The 20574-nt window shown below is 40.0% G+C and overlaps 1 protein-coding gene and 1 long non-coding RNA gene across 13 annotated transcripts in view; one reads left to right on the forward strand and one right to left on the reverse strand.

The window, feature by feature from the left end:
• The window catches only part of LOC122715815 (glutamate receptor ionotropic, kainate 2-like), a 235081-nt gene extending 233083 nt beyond the window's left edge, over positions 1-1998 (forward strand). For 5 of the 12 annotated variants that reach the window (XM_043938291.1, XM_043938290.1, XM_043938289.1 and 2 more), the window contains 5 exons: positions 14-212; positions 945-1188; positions 1248-1363; positions 1459-1608; positions 1717-1998. In XM_043938291.1, the coding sequence (XP_043794226.1) occupies positions 14-212; positions 945-1188; positions 1248-1363; positions 1459-1608; positions 1717-1899 (892 nt within the window). In that variant the 3' untranslated portion in view covers positions 1900-1998. Of the gene's footprint in view, positions 1-13; positions 213-278; positions 358-933; positions 1189-1247; positions 1364-1458; positions 1609-1716 lie in introns of those variants that run through there. The other 7 variants (XM_043938292.1, XR_006346909.1, XM_043938296.1 and 4 more) reach the window with 7 other exon arrangements.
• The window catches only part of LOC122715817, an 85560-nt gene extending 65540 nt beyond the window's left edge, over positions 1-20020 (reverse strand). The window contains exons 1-2 of the long non-coding RNA XR_006346910.1: positions 19902-20020; positions 19219-19439 (exon numbers count right to left, since the gene is read on the reverse strand). This is a non-coding gene — a long non-coding RNA (uncharacterized LOC122715817). The remainder of the gene's footprint in view (positions 1-19218; positions 19440-19901) is intronic.
• Between the last annotated feature and the right edge of the window lie 554 nt (positions 20021-20574).

Genomic DNA, 20574 nt, shown 5'->3' on the forward strand with positions numbered 1-20574 from the left:
ATTTCAATATCAGAGGATTGTCGACAAGAATGATGGCCGCTTCCTGGTGGTTCTTCTGCCTCATCATGGTCTCATCCTACACTGCCAACTTAGCCGCTTTCTTGACAGTGGAAACGGTGGTGTCACCATTTTCCAACGTGGAAGAATTAGCCAAAAAGCGGACTATTAAATACGGAGCCAAAGTGGGAGGATCTACGTTCATGTTCTTCAAAGTAAGTGTATACTTATTGTAAGCTTCCTTTTACAAAATATATCGAGTTACGAAATATGGTGTATAGAATAGTGAAAAATGATGAAACGGTTGTCAGTAGCGAGGAATTTTACAGGATGATTACAGCCTTCCAATTGTTTCAAAATGTAAGGGACGTTTGAATAGTAAAAACGCTTTGTTTGACTAAGTTTGTATCATTAACTGTCTTTGATAAAGTGTTACAATTAACGAATCACTCGAGAGATCTTCCTCTTTTGTGAACAGCAATTGAATATTTTTGATATCTCTCGAACCAAATTTTGGAAAAATCAGATGTTTTTTGAACTCCATTACAACATTTTATCGTAGAACATAGAAACCTTCGCAACCTTAATCACCTTAATCACTTTTAATGTAATGCTTAAGTGAATGTGTTTTCGATCGTATCGAAATTAGCCTGCTATCGATATCAGTTTACATTTAGATCTCCTTAGATATTAAAAATCATCAATAATATATAATAATTGCAAAAATTAATACAAATGCTGTTGCAAACTTCAATAAGTAGAAACTAAAATTCGACACATTTTTAACATCCTTCAATCAATTTAGATTAGATTAGTTTTCCCAATAAATAATAGATAAATTATCGAAAAACATTTACCCCCGCTTACTAACCAAACGAAAAAAAAAAACAGAGAGAATAGGCAAACGAGATTTTGGAGTCGTTCGTTCTAATTCAGTTTTTTGAAAGAATTATGCGCATTCCAAGGATTCCAACTACTCGACGTACAAGGAGATGTACGAATACATGATGGAGAACGCGGCGGACGTGCTGCCTTCCGACAATGACGCCGGATTGACAAAGGTGCTCAGAGAGGATTACGCGTTTTTGATGGAGTCGAGCTCGATAGAATACATCGTTGAACGATACTGCAACGTGACGCAGATCGGTGGACTTCTCGATGCCAAGGGTTATGGAATCGCTATGAAGAAGCGTAAGTTCCTTTCCTTTCGCTCGTTTCATCGAAAATTAAAGATTAAAAAAAAATTCTAGACTCGCCGTATCGCCATTCGTTGAACACTGCCGTGTTAAAGCTGCAGCAAAGCGGCCTGATCACGGAACTGAAGAAGAAATGGTGGACGCAGAAACGCGGGGGTGGAACATGTCGAGTACGTATATAGATAGAAGATTCTCGATGAAACTCGGTAAGAAGGGAAGAGAGTTGAAACTGTATATAGATTCTGTAATGTAATGATGCACGTAGGAAGACGGTGGTCAGAGCCAAGCGGAGGAACTGGATCTCGATAATGTGGGTGGTGTGTTCCTGGTATTGACCGTAGGCGTTGCCGCCTCCTTCTTTTACACTATATGCGAATTACTGTGGGATGTTGGATGCACGTCTCTACGTGAAAACGTGGGTGCAATCGAATCGTTCTACGATAATTGTCCATACACAGTGCACATGTTGATGAATATTAATTTTAGTAATTGAATTTATACACTTGTCAAATATAATTTGCAGGTTTCCTTCAAGGAGGAATTGATGGCCGAGGTGAAGTTCATCATAAAATGCGACAATTCGCCTAAACCTGTAAGAAGGAGAAAAGGATCGTCGAATCGAAGCGGGGAGGATAGTACAAGGGATTGCACACCACCGTATGGATTTATACCAGTAATTAGAACTTCTAGTTCCGATGACAAATAAATTGAAAACGATATACTTATCGAAGAAAAATCAATTTATTAAAAAAAAAAAAAAAGAAGAAGAAGGAAAAGAAAATGGAGAAAGTTTTTCAATTCAAAATCAATTTGTTCAAACCTTCTTTCCTTTCTTATTCTCAATTGGATCTTAAAATGTGCAACACTTTTTCTCATATCCACGTTTAATTAATCGATCGTTGATCGATTCGTTATTTTCGCAATAAAATCAAGACGCACGAATCTATTCCAAAATTCTAAAGTACGTGTACATCGTCTCGTTGTTACTCTCGCAAATTAATAATATCGAATCGTGCCACGATGATACGTCTCCTCGTAATACGTTGTTAACGGGATTTCCGAATAATCACAAATAGAGACACCTATAGTAATCGATTATCCGTGGAATTATCGGAATCCGATATGCAAATTACTCTGAGTAATATCACTTCATTAAACTGGTGCTCCAGAGACAAGTGGCATGAGCGATGTGCGCATTAAACTCGCCGTTTCGAATCGAAGCTTGAAAACATTGTTTTGTTGGTGCCATCGGCGCGATAAACACGGCTGTAAAAGGAAATTCACGATGTTCCGCCTCGATATTCTGGTTTTTCCGGTTTCCACCTCGTGTCGCCTATCGCATTACAATTATAAATTGAAATAATGGCCAATACGTGAAATTTTAAGATTAAATTATTATTTCTATTCGTCGATCAATAAGTTTCTTTCTTTCGTTTCTTTGACATTTATAACATTTATAACGTTTCTTTTCAATCCGTCGTCCATTTCCGCCGATGACAAGGCATCCGACGAATTTAATAATTGGCGGCAAGAACACGAGTAGAGTGCTGCTATCTCCTACACGATGCAGAAGCGTCTGCAACTTTGATCGGTAAGGTAGTGTCCGAATCTGGTTCTCAATCGACGATGATACGATTCGGCTTCGGACGAAGACCAGTTGAACGCTACTCGAACGATAATCAGACCGGAATTGAAAACCATCGATCAACCGATGAATTATTCATTACGTGGGAAGCACGTCCGATCGTCTATACGATCGTGTAACGATTTCACCGCAGGAGATGCAAACCTGAGATAGATTTTGCCATTTTATTCGTGTCTTTACAAATAAATTTTTATCACTCGTTTATCATCCCGTGGCAGCGTGACACATTTCCCCTGTCATTGATTGAATTACGACTCGTATCCCCCGAGTCGGTTCGAAGAAATCCAAGGAAAGATATAATGGATCGGCGACGAAGAAAGAACAAAAGTTACGATTCGTTTTACGGCCACGTTGAAGCGAAGCAAACGAAGCAATGCGATCGATACGAATAACGTGTATACAAAAAAATGTGGCTCGAATTATAATTATTAAACGATAGAAAATCTAAAATATATTATAACAAGAAAAATAATCGACGAGTGATCAAAAGTAAGAATTTAAATATATCTCTTACACTTTTCGTTAAAACTACGTTAAATTCGAATCTGAAAATTCGATGAAATTGAAATTCTCCTCGATGCATGACGCGATTTCCAAGAATATCGATGAAGTTTTGAAGAAAGTTTTACGGGTCCAATAACGGTAATTTTTTTTTGTTCAAATCTGGCAAGAAGGCACGGCATCCTTTATCCCGCTTTCTTATAGTTTTTCTTTGACAAATATTTAAAACCGTTCGATCGCCGCGCATTCCCGTGGCTCAAGGTCTTTTTGCTTAATTGGAAGAATATGTTCGGCAGAACGGACGAATCCGTATGTTAAACAGCAGACGGTAGAGTCCTCGAGGCACGGTATTACAGTGAAAGACACTCGCTTCCTCGATGTCGGAAGTATCTTGAAGAAGCCAACGGTTGACCGGTAAGTTGACCAACTTGGTGGCAAGCAAAACACATCTATCCATCGTCCGCTTTCGCTGGAATTTCAACGAAGACAAAGGCCGACTCTCGATGCCCTTTTTCTCGATACCCTTCATCGTGAACGCTGTATAAACCTTGGCTTTGGATCAGCCTTTGGCATGCAAATATCGCGTTAAACGTGGAAGATCAGTGCCTAAGAATTTTATCCGCTCGTCGATATTAGATGCATTAAAAGATACAGAAAAATTTCGAAATCGCGGCAAGATATGTATGCGTAAGATTCTAAACTTAAACTTATTTTTGCGTTTATGTATAAAATAGTATGAAACTCGTTTAAATACGTTTCGTTTAAATCTAAAAATTAAACAAATCGTATTTTTATTTTTGAAAGAAACATAAATTTTCAAGGTATCTTTCAAACGTACATCTTCGGATTCAGTTATGACTTTGAAAGAAATTGTCAGTTCTCTATTTTTCTTTTTTTTTTTTTTTTTTTTTCTTAAGCGTATAATCGTATGCAAAATATGATTGCCTAGTGGATAGAATAAATTCGATTGCACGTTTAATACAGCGCAGAAGCTACGTTTATCGGAACGAGATTTTAGTCCATCCGGTTAACTGAACTTTTAACAACTGAATCTATTTAGTATGCGGAATATCAAACCATTAAGAACCAAGCTATGAATAATAAATAGATTCCACTAACATATATACATAGCAGAAATATAAAAAATATTTCCACGATTTCAAAGAAGATCGCAGTAATGTACAAGTTTTATTTCATAAAACTCGTACCTGTCCCGCATACTTCTCAAACAACTCTTTCCCAAAATCACCTGGCTGCACATTAAAATATCTCTGTTCCAAAAAAGACATTCCTTTCCCGTTACAACGATTATAGCAAGAAACGCGAAAATAACCTCGCACATTTCACGCGAGACAAGCAAGAATACAAGAAAAGAAGAAATCTACATACATCTGATTCGATAAAAATCAAACCGTGTCGATTCGTCCAATTTTATCTTACTTCCTGCTCACATTCCTGCTTTCTTCTCAACCGTCCTCAATTTCATCCCCGAAATCAGGAGAATGCAACGACAAACGCGAAAGAGGTCAAACAAAAATCTTTCAGCGTAATCGGGGATAAAAATCGCGTAAAGAAAAACGTACGTATCGATTCGTCGAATTTTATCCCTTCTCGATCCTATACTCCCGATTTCCCTTAACCGATCTCGGCCAACCAAAACTCTCGTTTAACGCCTCTTACGTTTACGAGGATCCGGATCGATGACACAGACGCTCAGGAATCCGAAGAGGGTTGGCGAGAGTGGTGCTCGACGGCACGACTTTCCGTGTCGAGCATAGTCGGCCCACCTTTATAGACGCACCTCCGAGGCGCCTATTCAAAGGTACCACCTTGCGGCGGGTGGGGATACGTGCCGCTCGTGAGGTAGTATTAAAAGGCCATTAAACCGGGCCGACATGACATATGGCTTTGTGCGTATGCGCGCGACCCTTGGCGATTCTTCGCTTTGCCGGCGAAACGAAACTGCTGCTCGCCTGTCTGCCACCACCACCACCGGTCTCGTACAATAAAACCAGATGGAACGACCAGCTGCCAGACCACCCTTCTCTTTTTCCTTTTCTCTTTCTCGCACGCTTTCCATCTCTCTGTCCAAGTCTCCCCCTCCCTTAATTCGCGAGTTAAAATTCGCGGGCCCTTGGTGTGGCGCTTCAACTTGGCCACCGATCGAAAAAAAGGAAAAGAAAGGGAAAAAAGAGAGGGAGAGAAGCGGATCGATATCTATCGTGCGCGTTTGACGAGTCACGGAACACTCGAACAGGCCGGGTTAATGGCTCCAGGCGCCGAGATGATCCTCCTTCTCCTTCTGTTAATCGATATCGGATAACTGGACACTGGATGTTCGGAGGCTCATACGAGAGCCTGTTTCGGTTGGTCCAATTAGTGGGACGGATTTAACCTTCGCAGTAGTCAGGTATCTCTTTTTACTCGTTTCTCGACGTGGATGAGGCTTGCTGCCTCACCTGTTCAATGTCGTTCGCGTCAATGTCGTTCGGGGCGAGATATCCGACGCCTTCTTTCTTTTCTTTTTTTTTTTTCGGTGAACGAATTTAAATTCGAGAGCAGTGGTTTTTCGATGGTTGAAATTTTCGAAAAATTCTTCCGTATCGCGTGAATTTTATCTTCTTCCAAGAATCTCTGTATTTTATCCCGTGCGCAACCCGAGAGTACAACAGGTGTTTCACGATCAACCGCCGCTCTTGTCAGCGAGAAATTATAATTCTTGGAAAGAGGTAGGGGCTCTATTCGAACTGGCGAGCCGGCCTGGCATACTTCGGCACGGTTCAACGAGCACGCCCATCTGTTCTAATTTCTCATCACTCTCGTCTTCGTTAACTTGTATTATCCGCGTAAGATAATAATAAAATCCTGGCAATATATTTTCTTGTTCTAAATAATGAAATTTCTATTTCTAATTCTCTATCTCTCGTCGTCGAAATTACGAAAAAAATTTCCTGGACCAATTTCTCCTTGGAAAAAATAAAATAAAGGAACAGGAATTAAGAGGGATAGTCTAAAGCTCTCGGTCGGAGAGGGGGAAATTAGGGAAGATTTACGTAGATTCAGATCCCTGTGACGAATCCCCAAGATTTCTGGTCCACGAGATCCCGGACGTAATCCGGAATCTCTACGAAATGCACAGACTCTCTGGTATTCGCGAAACAAGGCGCGCGTCTGTTTTTAGTAACCAAGGTTTCTCGTTTGCATCGAGGACACCGGAGATATATCCAGATTATCCGGTTCTTTATTGTCCGCTTATTTTAGATCATTCCGTGTCATGTTTCCATGGAATAGCTAGGGTCGTTCCTTGAAAACTCATCGCGCGTTAATCGCACGAATTTCATAGATTGTGTTATACACTGGTCGTCGTCCCGATTCAAAACTTCTTCGCGACTATGATTGCATAGAAAACGCGAGTTCGAGGAGTCAGAGGAAACGCTATAGAGAACGGAGGACGGCGTAATAAAAGGGGAGAGTTAACACGGTCGTAAAGCTGTTCGTACGGATGGAATAGAATATTAAAGCTTTTTATTAATTAGCGTAATGCGTTTACGAGATCGGTGCGTGTATTTTTTGCGGACACGGCCTCGTTTTATTTCGGATTTTTCCGTCCGTTTCTGCTGCCTCGAGCGATTAAGCTAAGAAAGGATGCGTTAAATACACGCTGGAAGAGAGTGGGGGAGGGAACGTTAAGTTAGTGTGTCACACAAAAGAAGCTGGATCATCGCAAGATCACCGATCGTTTCTTGCGTCGTTCCAGCGTTTTATGATTCAACACACTGTTAAATAATTCCGCTCAATGGCCTTTTTTTCTCGTAAGGTTTCTACGCGTTCCTTTAAGATAGGTATTAAAATTGATAGCTTATTTTGGGATAAAAACGGATTGGATTATGACTGTCGTTTCGTCTTTTATTCCGAGAGGATTATTGTCGAACGATAGGAAGAAAGATTTGCGTCACGTAGCGTTTTCAATGTTGTTTGGAAAGATTGCAAATGGAATAGCGTGAAACGAGCAGTAAACGTTCTTTTAAATCGTGTAAGTTTTAAATGAAACGTTCGAGGGAATGGACGTGCGTCGAAGAAGTTAGATGTTTATGAAGGAACCGGAAAATTGACTATTTATCTCGTTACGACTTTACAAATGGTATATTTGCAAAACGTTACGAATAAAATAAATCTAACGGAGTTGATGATTAATCCGGAAACAATAGAATTTATGGGAATAAATATTCTACTTCTATTTCTATTTTTTTTTCATTTAATCCAAAAAAAAAAAAATAAAAATAAAAATAAATCAAACGAGAACTTAAAATTTTACGATCGCTTTTTTCTTTTTCTTTTCTTTTTTTTTTTTTTTTGATGATACGATTGCGAATAAAGAAAATAAGGTAAAAGGGATGGAAAAACAAGTTTTTGAAAAGTTTTTGAAAAAAAAAAAAAAGAGAAAGAAGTCTCGTATCTTCGTCACGCGAAACGCGCGTAATGAATTTAAACCTTAGGCCGTGTCGCGGTGACTTCGATTTATCTGCGCGCGCAGAAAGTGGCGCGCGAGAACCAAACCAGTTTTTTCCACTGTGCTCTCCGTGCCGCGTTAGCCGCGGTATAAAAATTAATACACACGATATTTCACCGAGTTAACAACGTTCCATGTAACGCGACACCCTTGCCTCTTCCCTTTCGATGCGTTTTCTGGCTCTCAGATTAAGAAGAACTAAGAGACAACAAAACAGATCTGACGGAGGCCCATGAATATTGCGCCTTAACGAGCGCTGTTTTGCATAGGAACAAATGAATATCCAATTAAGAAATTATCGCGACCTTGATTTTTTCTGCCAATACGAAACGTATTATCGAAAATCGAATAATTGATGGAAAGAAGAAAAAAAAGGGAGAGAGAAAAAAAAAGAAGAGGCGTCGAGATCGCACGTCCTATTTCTTCTCTATGCGTATCGATAATCCCGATATGTAAAACCCTCTCTGCAGTGTTCAAATGTTATAATGGTTTTAAACACAAAGTCAGTAGTTATTATCTCCGGTAGACTATTTCGTTCTGCAATTTCGATGCACATCAGATGTGTAATTTAAATAATGTCAGTGATTACTTCGAAGGACGTTTGTTTATTTAATAACAAAAAGGGTTCAACGCGCCCTCCCACCCTTTCGATTACTAATTATCCAAAGAGAAAGAACCGACTTGTTCCAAGTTAAACTATGGCAGTATCGATTATCAATTTGAACATCGTATTCGCGTTTAATGCATCTTATAAACCGTATGATTAAGACCCCTCTCATCTAACTTGTACGAAAGAAACGATGATTCTTCTTACTCAAAGAAGAACACCATTTTTATACGACAAATAATTCATTAACATGTTATTACGGGAACAGAGTTACCATCAAGGGAGGAGGATGTAACAAAATTATTGAAATTTGCAAAACAACGATCCTTCTCTTCTCTTCTGTACTAAAATCCTTTTCATCGTATCCTTTTTTAAAACTATTTAATATTTAAAGTTAATAATTTGTCGACATCTTATCTTATAAAATCGCGCCCAACTAACTACCTCCCCCTCGTAGCGAGGTTAAAAGTTAAAACTTGGCTCCCTTCACCTCACCTTTTCATTGCATAACGCGAAACCCATCCAATCCGGACAACCGTGCTAACGGTAGTAATAATCTCGAAAGAATACAAGACGACACAGCACCGTTTCTCCGCGCACGAGAAACCTTGACAACCGCGACTGACGATTGCCGACTCGCGTCTCACGTCCCCCGGTTCCGGTGGTTAGAGAAATTAAACGGTACGGACGGCCAACAAATTCGAGCGACCATTTCGACTTGGGGAGGAAGAAGGACGGAGGGGGACGGAGAGAGAGAGATTCTCGAAGGGTAGAACAAGATTAAGTGGCGGTGGAACGGTGGACAATACGACGTGTGTCGTGAGCAACGAGGCTGTCACGGATGTCGCGTCGCAAGGTTGAACTGTATAAATCGATCGCGCGAAAAATAAGTACGACGAGATTTCCTCCTCTGCACCGACATCGGTCTGCACCAGAATCTATCTATAACTCGCGCATGACAGTCCACCGTGTACTTCACATTCCGAGTGTGACGTATCGACGGTACAGGGAAACGATTACTCATTCTTCTTCTGTGTTCTTTACTTTTCTCTCTCTCTCTCTCTCTCGAATCGGGCCAAATGGAATCCGCGCGATCGCGGCGTTTCATCGAAATTGTTACACTTGCGATGGAATTCTCGACGTGAGAATTCGGACCGATTTTTTTGAAGAGAGATAAGAAGATAAGAGGTAATTTTAGATTGATTTTAACCCTGGAGACACGGGAACTGGTTCGAGTCAAAGTGTTCCCGTTCATAGGGTGTTAAATCTGGTGTGATTAACGGTAGTAACCGCCTACGCGGGATTAATTTCAACGCGAGAATTCATTGCGATGCGTCAAACTTGGGCGCATGACGGATCGAGTAAGTGAGCCCATGGACACCCCGTGTTATTGGTAATGCGTGGAAATACAAATTCTGCCCGTTGGGGATCGATCGTAACATATCCTACGAGTAACAAGTTGTGAAAACTCACGTTACGGGTATTGTTTCCCTTCGACCACAGTTCACTATGGCTGCATCGTTTAAGTATATTGGGTTCCGCTCGTTTTCCGTTCCAAGATTGTTGCAAACACGCGGGGAAAGGAGGATCCTTTCGGTTAAGTGTTGCGGAAGAGATTCGTGGGAAGTTGTAAGGTGAAGGAAAGATGTTGGAAAATGATTGTAAATGTAAAATTTTTGTGAAAAGAAAAAAAAATATACATATAGATATTTCGTATAAAAATTTTAAAAGTAAATTTCCACCGAAAAGAGAATTTTCACGAGAGATGAAATTGCGATTTAACGATTTAAGAAACGCGGGTATGCTAGTATAATGCAAATTTTATTGCGCGGTGATACGATATTAAAAAAATGCAAAGAGATACAAATCACTTTTCAATTAATTAAACCGGGAGAGCGCAGAAACGACGGTCGAGCGAAAAATGCAACGAAACTAATGAAACATCTTAATAACAGCTACGAATGCGCGAGTCATTATTTAAACGCTATCCCGGTCGATCTCCTACCATTTTTAATTGATCAAGCCAATTAAAGGCCCCGACTTGGTGATCAATGATCCGTGAAGCGCGCATAGATATCCTGAAATAAATGATTAAGCGTAAAACACGCATCAATATCAGCGCGAGCCCGTTGATGAAGCTAGCTAGCTAGCTAGCTTCTAGACGCCGATGAAACGTCAGCGGAACGATATACCATCGACGATAACTTCGAAACTTATCGACGAGATGAGAATTCAAGTTCTACCTTTGCCCGAAGTAACGATTCGAAACCCGTGTATCCTCCACGTTCCATCCGCGCAATTTCGAACTCGTTCCATGCTCCGAGTGGCAAAACTTCACGTGGAAAAACCCCCTGTAAGAAACTCTATTCTTTTCAAGAGAGTCGCTATTCGAAATAAAACCTTTATCCAACCAAGTAACAAAGTTTCGCTCGCTAAATAAAAAGTTCAAAAATCAGAAATATATATATGTAGCCGTGATTCGTAAAAATCTCCGCTTTCTGGGCATCCAAACATCCTCCACGTTCGCTCTCGTAAGCGGTCGCGCGCGTAATCCCTTCGATAAGGAAGTTTGAGCGAGCGAGTCAACGGGCGTAACGTGGGCAAGCGGAACGATTGTTGGATTCGAGGCTCGGATTCGCAACGGGCGCGCGTCATTTCCGTAATGTAATTCCCAATAAACAAAGTTTGTTGGACGGAAAAGTTGGCGTACAGCCGTTCATTACGCTCGAACGACACGCGCTCGAACGGCTGGCAGACACGAAACCGTAGCTGGGACAAGGATCTCGATTGGCTCGAACGCCTCGAACGAAATTGAAGCGAATCGCGTTGCAATCTCGTTTCGAACGTTCGCCACGATCGCGGAAGCGTGACGAAAATTCAGCCGTGGTGCATGCAAGTGGATTAGGAAACGAGCGGTCGGCCAGCGGTGTTCAAGAATCGTTGGATTGTTCCGTAATAAGATATGGTACTTATGGATGGGGGAGAGATGTGTATTTCTTTTTTTTTCTTCTTCTTCGTTCCAGCGTCAGATTACGTAGAGTAAAAACGAAACTATTGTGAGATGTGTGTATATATATTTTGTTGCAACTTGAGAATAATATTCTCCGATTATCTCCTAGTTAAAATAATTGGCCATTAACAAATATCGAACGATTGGGCACAAATGGGTTGGAAAATTATTACTTTAATTCCAAGCTTCGAACAATGTCCTCAAGAAAGAAACTTACACGTTAAAATCCTCTCATTCCAACACCTCAAAAAGGTTGCAAATCAAATTATTGTCTCCCGAAAAAAAAAAAAAAAAAAAAAAAAAAAAAAAAANAAAAAAAAAAAAAAAAAAAAAAGAAAAAATATTCTATTCAGTTCCATATACAAAGAAAGTGGAACACCTGCGAACGCAGAAAGGGGAGGACCACTGTTCGAAGTCAGCGAACGTTTTCTCAGAAGGTAGACCGTCAGTAGATTATCCCTGTCCGCGGCAGCCAGGGGACGGTAGTCGTGGACCCAGGCCAGCCGAGATAAGACAGCCGTAATTGACCATAACTCAAGGAAATGAAGCGGCGAACGGTACCGAGCATCTATATTCCGTGGTTGCCCGAACGTTAGCCGAGTTAACCTTCGGCCTGGATGCGCACGGACATCGTTGCAGCATTGCAATCTCCGCCTCGCGATATCTCCCCTCCTCCTCCGCGTCCGGCCGGCTGCCCTTTTTTCCCCCGAGTCGACGACGGACGATCACGATTCCCCTTCAAGCGGATCCATACCACGAACAATGCCACGGAATCGTGCACCGGCCCGAGTTTCGTGGACGGAATTATACGGCCTACGTTCCTCTCTTTTCTCTCTTTCTTTCTTTCCTTCTTTCTTTCTTTCTTTCTTTTTTTTTTTTTTTTTTTTTTTGATCCAGGGAAGGTTACTTGCGACGACAGCGTGGATCGCCATATGTGTATGGTATAATAGGTCCGCGTCCGAGAGATGGTGGCGGAGTTAATTGCGAGCGGATAATTGGGGGAGGGAGAGAAAGGTTTATTGTGACGGGTCGATAGACGGATGGATAGGTTTTCTCTAGGTTGGGAGAGAAAGGTATAGGTTGGGAAAAGAAGTTGGGGAAAGAAGTTGTACGGTTTCCTTTCCTGGTGGAGAGTATCGGTCGGAATATTCGTTCTACAAAGTAGAGATTTCGAGATTTTGTTCGTTGTTGTTTCTGGGACGCGTGAAACGTGTATTGAATCCGATGTTGGGGAGGATGGATTGTTATTACGGTCAGTTTTTGAAACGATACTTTTTCAATCGCGTATTACACGCTCGCGTTTATCAAACTTTCGTAATCTCTCGACCGTAAGAGATAAAGTTGTTGACCAACCTTTTTTGTTTAACTGCCTACATAAATATATTTCTTATCGATTGCGCGGTTGGACGGAGAGGAGGTCTGTAATTTATGCGCGAAAGAGACCTCGTACGTTCGATTTCAAAAATTCCTCTGTTCGACAAACACCCGTGCTTCTAAGATATATATATATAAGTTTGAAGTTTTGGAAAAAGTAGCGACAAGTTATTCGCAAGAAAAAATGTATCTGCAAATGTATCTCTTGGCACGATACACTCATACGTCAAATACGACGACACGCGAAGGAATCGAGGCCCCGATCTATGCTATGTACATACATCGCTCGTTGCTGAAGGGTTAAAATTACTACCGGATTTAATTGCGCGTGTTACTAGCTGCACAAGAATGTAACGTGAATACGAGTATAATTAACCTTCTCAACCTATTCCCCGAGATCTACGTTCCCATTGAAACTCGACAAACTCGTATCTCTAACCCAACCAACTCTTACGGAGCTAACCCTTTAAACTTCGCGAAACACACACACGCGCGTACACACATCTGTAAATTTCGCAACCCATCGAGGGGGGAACGGGCCCACTTCGGGTATAATACAGGTCTCGAATCGGCCTCGGTGTATAACGTTGGCCGCGTTAAAAAGAGAAGTTGGAGAGAGGACCGGCCGCATAATGACCCAGTCCCGTGCAGCAATAAAGTCACACGCTCGAGCGTGAAATCTGGCGAAATTAATGCCGCGATAAATTACACGGTGCTTCGAGCTTACACACCTTTGCGCACCGCGCAAACGCTCGTCCCTGTTTATTTTTTCTTTTTTTTTTTTTTTTTTTTTTTTGCACGCGAGCCGAAATCGCTCGATGACGGGCAAGTTTCTTCGATTAAAAGTGTATAAACGAGGAGGGAGAGAGGGAGAGAGAGGATCGGCGAAGAAGAGAAACGAATGGAACGAAATTGGCGCGAAGTTTAATCACGACTCGACCCGAGATTCTTGGGGAAACTGGTTCGTCAGTGGATTAAATCGGCGATGATTGATATCACGCCATTCGAACGAGGCGGCGTACGCGGTTAACGTTGACCGGATGTAATGCGCGGCCCGGACTCGCATAATAAATGTAGATATTTCCGATTACAAATTGAAACATCCGCCGACAGGTAGCCCGAACTCGGGACCTGGCAGACGCACGCCAGTGTGTGTTCCCTCGGCCGTGGCGAGATTGATTTATCGAGGCGAGGAGATCGAGGGGAAAGTAAACCGGTTCCGTTGACGAAATGCCTCGGTTTCTGTCGCCCCCAGGAAAAAAATTTTGCACTTTTGAAACTGTGCACGGTTCTCGTAGCAGAGAAGTCTGCGCAGAGAGTGGATACGGGATTACGAGAGAAATTTTAATTGTTGTACGGGAGAAATATCTGGGAACAGGTTTAATATTTTATCGGGAGGTAGTTTTGTAATTGTACGTTTTTTTTTTTTTTTTAAAAATCTACAGCAGAATTCCAGGATCGAGAAACTAACGATATACAGGGATAAGAAATTCTATGTTTTTAAAGTCTAAAGCGGGATGATTTTAGATCGAACGATACATATTATTACAGGATGAGGAATGGACGCGATGTCCACATGTCTAATAAATTGATTATTTCGATTCGTTATCTGTACTTGATTACGTACTATGTGTATTCGTGAATGTAACGAGAGAAGCTATTCATTACAAACGGTATTCTCTGCTTCTGTTTCAAACTGGAAACTCTTGCTGAGAATTCCAAAGAGTACTCGATATCACCGCGAAACAATTTCATCGAAAACTCTCTCTCCTCGATCTTATCAACGATCGAACCTACAATCAATGGATACCTTTCTAAAAACCCTCCAGAAATTAGCCTCGTGCACCACGTGCACCGTAACGGGTGACAGCGAATGCGGAGGAGAGCACATCAAGACCAAATTAGGAATCGTCCGCGCGTAGGAGTTTCGAAGAAGGCGGCATCTTCTCTCGATTTGCTCCTTTGCTCGTCTCTCGGTTTCGCGGTTTAACGACATCGATCGTCCCCGCATCCGCGTCTACCCTCGCCTACACTTCACCCTCCTTTTCTCCTTTAACCCCACTCCCCTTCCCTGACCGCCGCATTCCACGCTAATTGCGAAATGCGACTGCGTTTGTGATGCAATTTGCATGGTCGTATTCGTGGTGGAGCGAGGCTTATGGTGGTCATCGGGCACACACTCTATCGTTCCATAAGAGAATCGAACCGAGAATCCTTCGTGCGTCTATCCACGGAGCAGAATCTGGGCGCGCAGGATTCAAAGGGTCGTGGGAAACGATTCACCTCTGTTCGAACGATTCGTTCGTGTATGCGAACCATCACCGATCTTATCTGGGTCGGATTATCAAGTTGTCTCGAGAGTGCGCGAGACCGGCTGTCGACTGGTAGAGAGAAGGGGAGGAAAAATGTTGAATTGATTTTCTAAAAATGGTGGTTTTCCACGAAAGGAACGAAGACGTTTGTTTTAAATTAATATGTTTTCTTTTCTTTTTTTCAATTCGTTATTGGGTTTATTCAAGATGGAGTAGAATTTAGAAAGAATAGAAAACGAGGTTTGCAAACGAGGCTTTCTAGTAATATTGAGTCCTTAGAGAATAGATAGATATCGCGTACCGTATAGGTTTTACGACTTAGAAACATCCTTAGAAGATCGTATCAAGGGTGATAAATAAACTTTTTCTCGATGTTGCTCGACGATTAAGAAAAGAGTAATAATCTTCGGTTACTAACGTAATAATTGAGACGTAGTATACACGTTATAATATTTTTCGAAACGTCGTAGGTACATCGCGATGCAAAAATTTTTTCTCTTTAAAAAGACGCGAAAAATACGGGGCATCCTACGCATCCGTTTTCCACCGCTGTCTTCATTTATTAATTTATACAGACCGGCCCTCGTGTTCACCGTTCACAACTACTTGCGCATCGCGCGTTAGAGAGATCAATGAAAAATTACGCACGCGAGTAAATGATATCATCCCCCTGCAATCTTGCCGTTCCTCCTGTAACGAAAAAGAGGGGGAATATTATATTGTAACACGGAGCGCAATTTATTACGCGATTCTGATTTACGTTAATTCGCACGATAAATATCGGATCATTAATCCGAGCCGTGTCGTTTATTTTTCAATTACGATTCCCCCTCCTCCTTCTATAGTGGCCTGGCGGAAGGATGAAAATGGCGGCTCGTTTTATGAAGCCTTTTGACGCGAGCTGGCGCGTTCCTGCGCACGCCTGTGCCGCAAATTTCCGTGGATACCGAGCCTGTCGTAATAATATACAATTAACCGAAATTAGGTACCGCGTTACAATAAGCTTGCCTTTTCATTTACGCTACCGCGCCGCTAGAAAAGAATCAAAATGGACCCCCTCCCTCCCTTCCTCCCAGCGCCCCTTGTCTCGTCCGGTTTTTCGTCGAAACGCGAATTCGTCCGTTTCGACCCACGAGAGATCATCGCATCTCTATTTATTCTCCGTTTCCCCGAGTTTCGAAAAACTCGTTTCTCAAACTCGAGTCGATCGTATTGCTCGTAATTACACGTCGAACCGGCCGATTTATTCGGATAGAAAGGGAAGAGATATGCTCCTTTGAGCGCGGGCAACATAGAGGGAAATAATAAATTGAGAGCACGCAGGATGGGCGCAATTATCAAGGATGGAGGATGCTCGTTACGTTTTCGACGTTGCGAGGATTTTTCAGTGTTTAAACGATCGTTATATTCCATCGATCCATTTCGTTCCCCGTGTAAAATTTCAAACGACGGAAACCGAGATGGGAGGAGAGGGGGGATTAACGAGGCTATCATGACATGTAAATCATCGATAGCCAGGCGTCCGTGTAATTAGTTCCCTATATTATATTATGAATTTATCGCAAGTTGGACTCGATTAATCCCGTGATCGCGATGTTCCGTTATTTTCGATCATATATCAAACGATAAGTATGATTTATTGAATTCTTACTGGAGCGCGAAGAGTAAACAACTTATCGTTTACTCTTATTTTACGAAATTACCTCGAGGATCGAAATACAGGAACAATTAGAACGAAATTACACATTCTAACTTCCTCCCAACTTTTTTACACACAATTCGAATTCAATTTTAAATTTTACCATGAAAAGAAAAACGTAAATAGAAAATTCGATTTTTTACAAGATTTCAAAAAAAAAAAAAAAGAAAGAAAGGAATGCAATCAGAGACACGCAAACGTGTCGATCCAACTCGAATAAATTAACTTCGAAGAATCGAGATGCAAAAAAAGAGGAGCAAGATTTTAACACGACGACTACGTGAGACACAAGGTAACAATTTTCCACCGGACTCGCGAGTGTATCAAACAATTTTCATACCGGATTACGCACGTCTCTCGCACGTCCACGAATAAGTTTTCGTCTTGATTACCTCCATTGACGATAACCGCGATTCTACAAAGACGCTGCAGAGATTGTCCAAGCAGAAAGTGGAGGGAAGAAAGGATCAGAGTGTCCTTGCCCCCCTTGACTTTCTGTCTTGTCCCATGGCGAAAGAAAGAATCTTCCCTCGAGGCCGACGACGACGACGACGGGAACGAAAGTAAGAAGAGCGGCAAGAAGAGTGGAGCGTGTCGTCGGCCGATTCTACGCGATAACGTCGTTCCGGTTCTCGAAACCGGCGTGCTGGTCGCGCGTGAAAGAACACGTTTGCGGGACGGCAATAAAATATTAGGCCGCGGCCCTCTGGTGTACACGCACCACCGCGGCAATCTTTCCTAGAAAATTAAATGCGATGTTTTGCTCGATCGGACTTCCCGCCGCGATTTCTCACGAGTCACTCTGTCGCGCGAAGCTTTAAATAGGCCCGTGAATGCCCGTCCGCACGATGCCATGAAACAATGGGACAAGGGGGAAGGATGGGTTAAGTACACGAGGTACCCGAGGTGTGTCTTGTATGAATCTGCCTTGGTGCGGTGACTTGGTCCTGGAATGCGTGAGTCATTCTTCCTGTTAAGGATAATAAAATTGAAGGATGGGCGAGGGGGAATTTTGGCGGATGTTTTTAGTTAGAGATGGGAAAGGCTTGGAGGTTGTATCTTGAGATATGAAAGGAGAATACGTAGCGTGATCAGATTATGAGATTGTAATTTAATGGATATTAAGTGATTTAAAGTTTATAGTCGGTTTGTCTATTGAATATATCGAAGCGAAGGAAGTGAAAAAGTTGAAAGTTTGTATAAGAAATGAGAATACCGCTGATTGTTGTGTTATAGATTGTGCACGAGGTGATAAAAAATAGGGTGAAAAATATCTCATATGAGATCAAAAGTACAACATCCTGAACTAAATTGATTATACGGTAAAAATCTATAATAAATTTCTTAAACGCAAAGTTTACGATGCTAAGATTCCCTTTTTTTTTTTTTTATCGATTTAAATAGTTCTTTTATTGATTCGTTCGTAGCGTGTTTAAAATAGAACACACTTGCCCAAGATGAGACAATTTTAGCCTTTTTCTTCTGCATAGGCGTTTAATGTTTATAAAGAAACTGTATTTGTGTTACGTCACGCTTATTATCTTAGCTTGGAAATTAACAAAAATGAAGAAAATCGAGGTGCAATTAAATCCAGGAAAAGTAAGAATCTTGCTATTTTGCTAATACATATAATATAATATTAATATATTAGCAAAAACGTGAATTAAACTATTTTCAAAATTTAAATTTTCATATATCAATTTATTTTTATTTAAATAAATGAATTTTCAAATAATCTATAGATATTTAATTCAAATAATTGTATAAATATTTATACAGAGAAGATTGTATCACTTTCCACGATCTCTACAAAAAAATCTCCAAGATAAATATTTATTATATATATTATATTGAGAGCTGCATTAATATATGTATTTATTTTCTTTTTTTAAATGATTAATATCACAGATCATTTTTAATGCAAATAATCTTCATTTTTGTTAAATCCTAATCTGAAGATATTTGTGTACAATTTTTGATACATTCAAATTGTACTTGCACACTTAACCTGCAATTTTCCAAACGAAAAGATTACCTATCTCACCTATTGGATTCCAATTGAACAAAAATAGAAGTAACAGATATTTCTACGTTTTAAAAAACAATGTATTTTTATCAAAAGAAGCTCGTGTTCCACTAACGTTTGTTCTAATTTTAGCGTTCGACAATGTAAATCAATCGATAAGTAAAGCAATTCATAACATTATAAGAAATTAATAACTAATTAGACGCAATTTTAAAGCCATAAATAATGCTTAATGATTTCTAAGAAATCGGACATATCAAATTATACGTTTTTATGCTTATCCATTACTAATTACGCAATAATTAAAATCTACATGGAGAAAGAGTGAAAAAAAGACATACCTGTTTCAGTCGAATGATTCTATGTTTAATCAATCTCGTGTAAAATGGTTAAAACCATCTAGTAAGGATGAAACTCGTGCGACGTAGTTTTCTAATCTTGCGTTTAATTGGTAAAAGCACCCACACCACACGTTGTGTCCTGATTTTCTATTAATTTCTTATAGATAGCTCGAATGTGAACGTTGTCTACGTGATGAGTTGTTTTAATGAAAGATTTGAATCTGTAGAAGGTAATCAGAAATAAATTATTTGATTCTGTTTCTTTCATATATAACATTTTTATATCAAAGTTGAAATTAATAAAAAAAAAAATATCAAAAAAAAATGCATCAGAGATTATATAAGTTAAAATATAAATAAATTACGAACAACTTATATTATCACGTATAAATAATTAAGAATAAAGTTTCAGATTTATTACTAATCATAAAGAATTAATTATTAATTTTTATCATCACGAATGATTTTATAACATTTCGTATTCTACTAATGGTACTAAAAACTAAAGTTTCTATTGTGCTTTCTACGTTTTAAAGCAATGAAATTAGGAATCATATCATTATAACCTATCTATTAAAGTCGATTTTGACAAATTTAATAAAGTAACTAAAAAAGTTCTTTTTCTAGGTAAATATTGTATAGAAATCACATATTCACATTTAAAAAATAAATACAATACTCACTGTGTATGAATCTTATTTTCTTGAATCTTCTTTACAATAATTATAAAATTTTATCACGTTGCGAACACAGAAACTATTAAGACGCCATTACTCAATAACATTTCCCGCGTAAATGGAAAAAGAATTGCGCATAGCGCCATCCCAGCTAATTGGAAAGCTGCGCGGTAAACCGTGGCGCATGACGTATCATTCTGCTGACGAAAATCGTGGTGACAGGACGCCCATCATCCTGCTCGAGGTTAGTGAACTCAACTACGCAATATATTTTTATTACTATTTTATCATAACTTTTATATAATTAATTAATCTTATTTAATTATTATGCATGTTCTTAGTAATTATTAAACGTTATTATAATAAAATTAAATGTTAGTTGGAATTTTTCATACTCTTAGATATAGTTAATTATAAAAAGTATTAATTTCATGTTTCAATAATTTTTTAAGACACATTTTGATTTTATTTATTTCTTAAATTAAGTAAATTAATCGAATTATTTCATCGTGCAATGTGGATTTATTAAATATATATTTTCAGATGCTGAATTTATCTCTCAATCGTGAATATTTTGTCGGAATATTGCGTCGTCACTTAACCTTTGTAAACAACTTCGTAGCATGACTCATGGGAACGTTTCGACGCAAATTTAAGCAGGTGTTCATCTATTTATTTA

Source organism: Apis laboriosa, unplaced genomic scaffold (assembly GCF_014066325.1).
Source record: "Apis laboriosa isolate Shangri-la unplaced genomic scaffold, ASM1406632v1 scaffold40_cov151, whole genome shotgun sequence".
In the NCBI taxonomy this organism is placed as follows: domain Eukaryota; kingdom Metazoa; phylum Arthropoda; class Insecta; order Hymenoptera; family Apidae; genus Apis; species Apis laboriosa.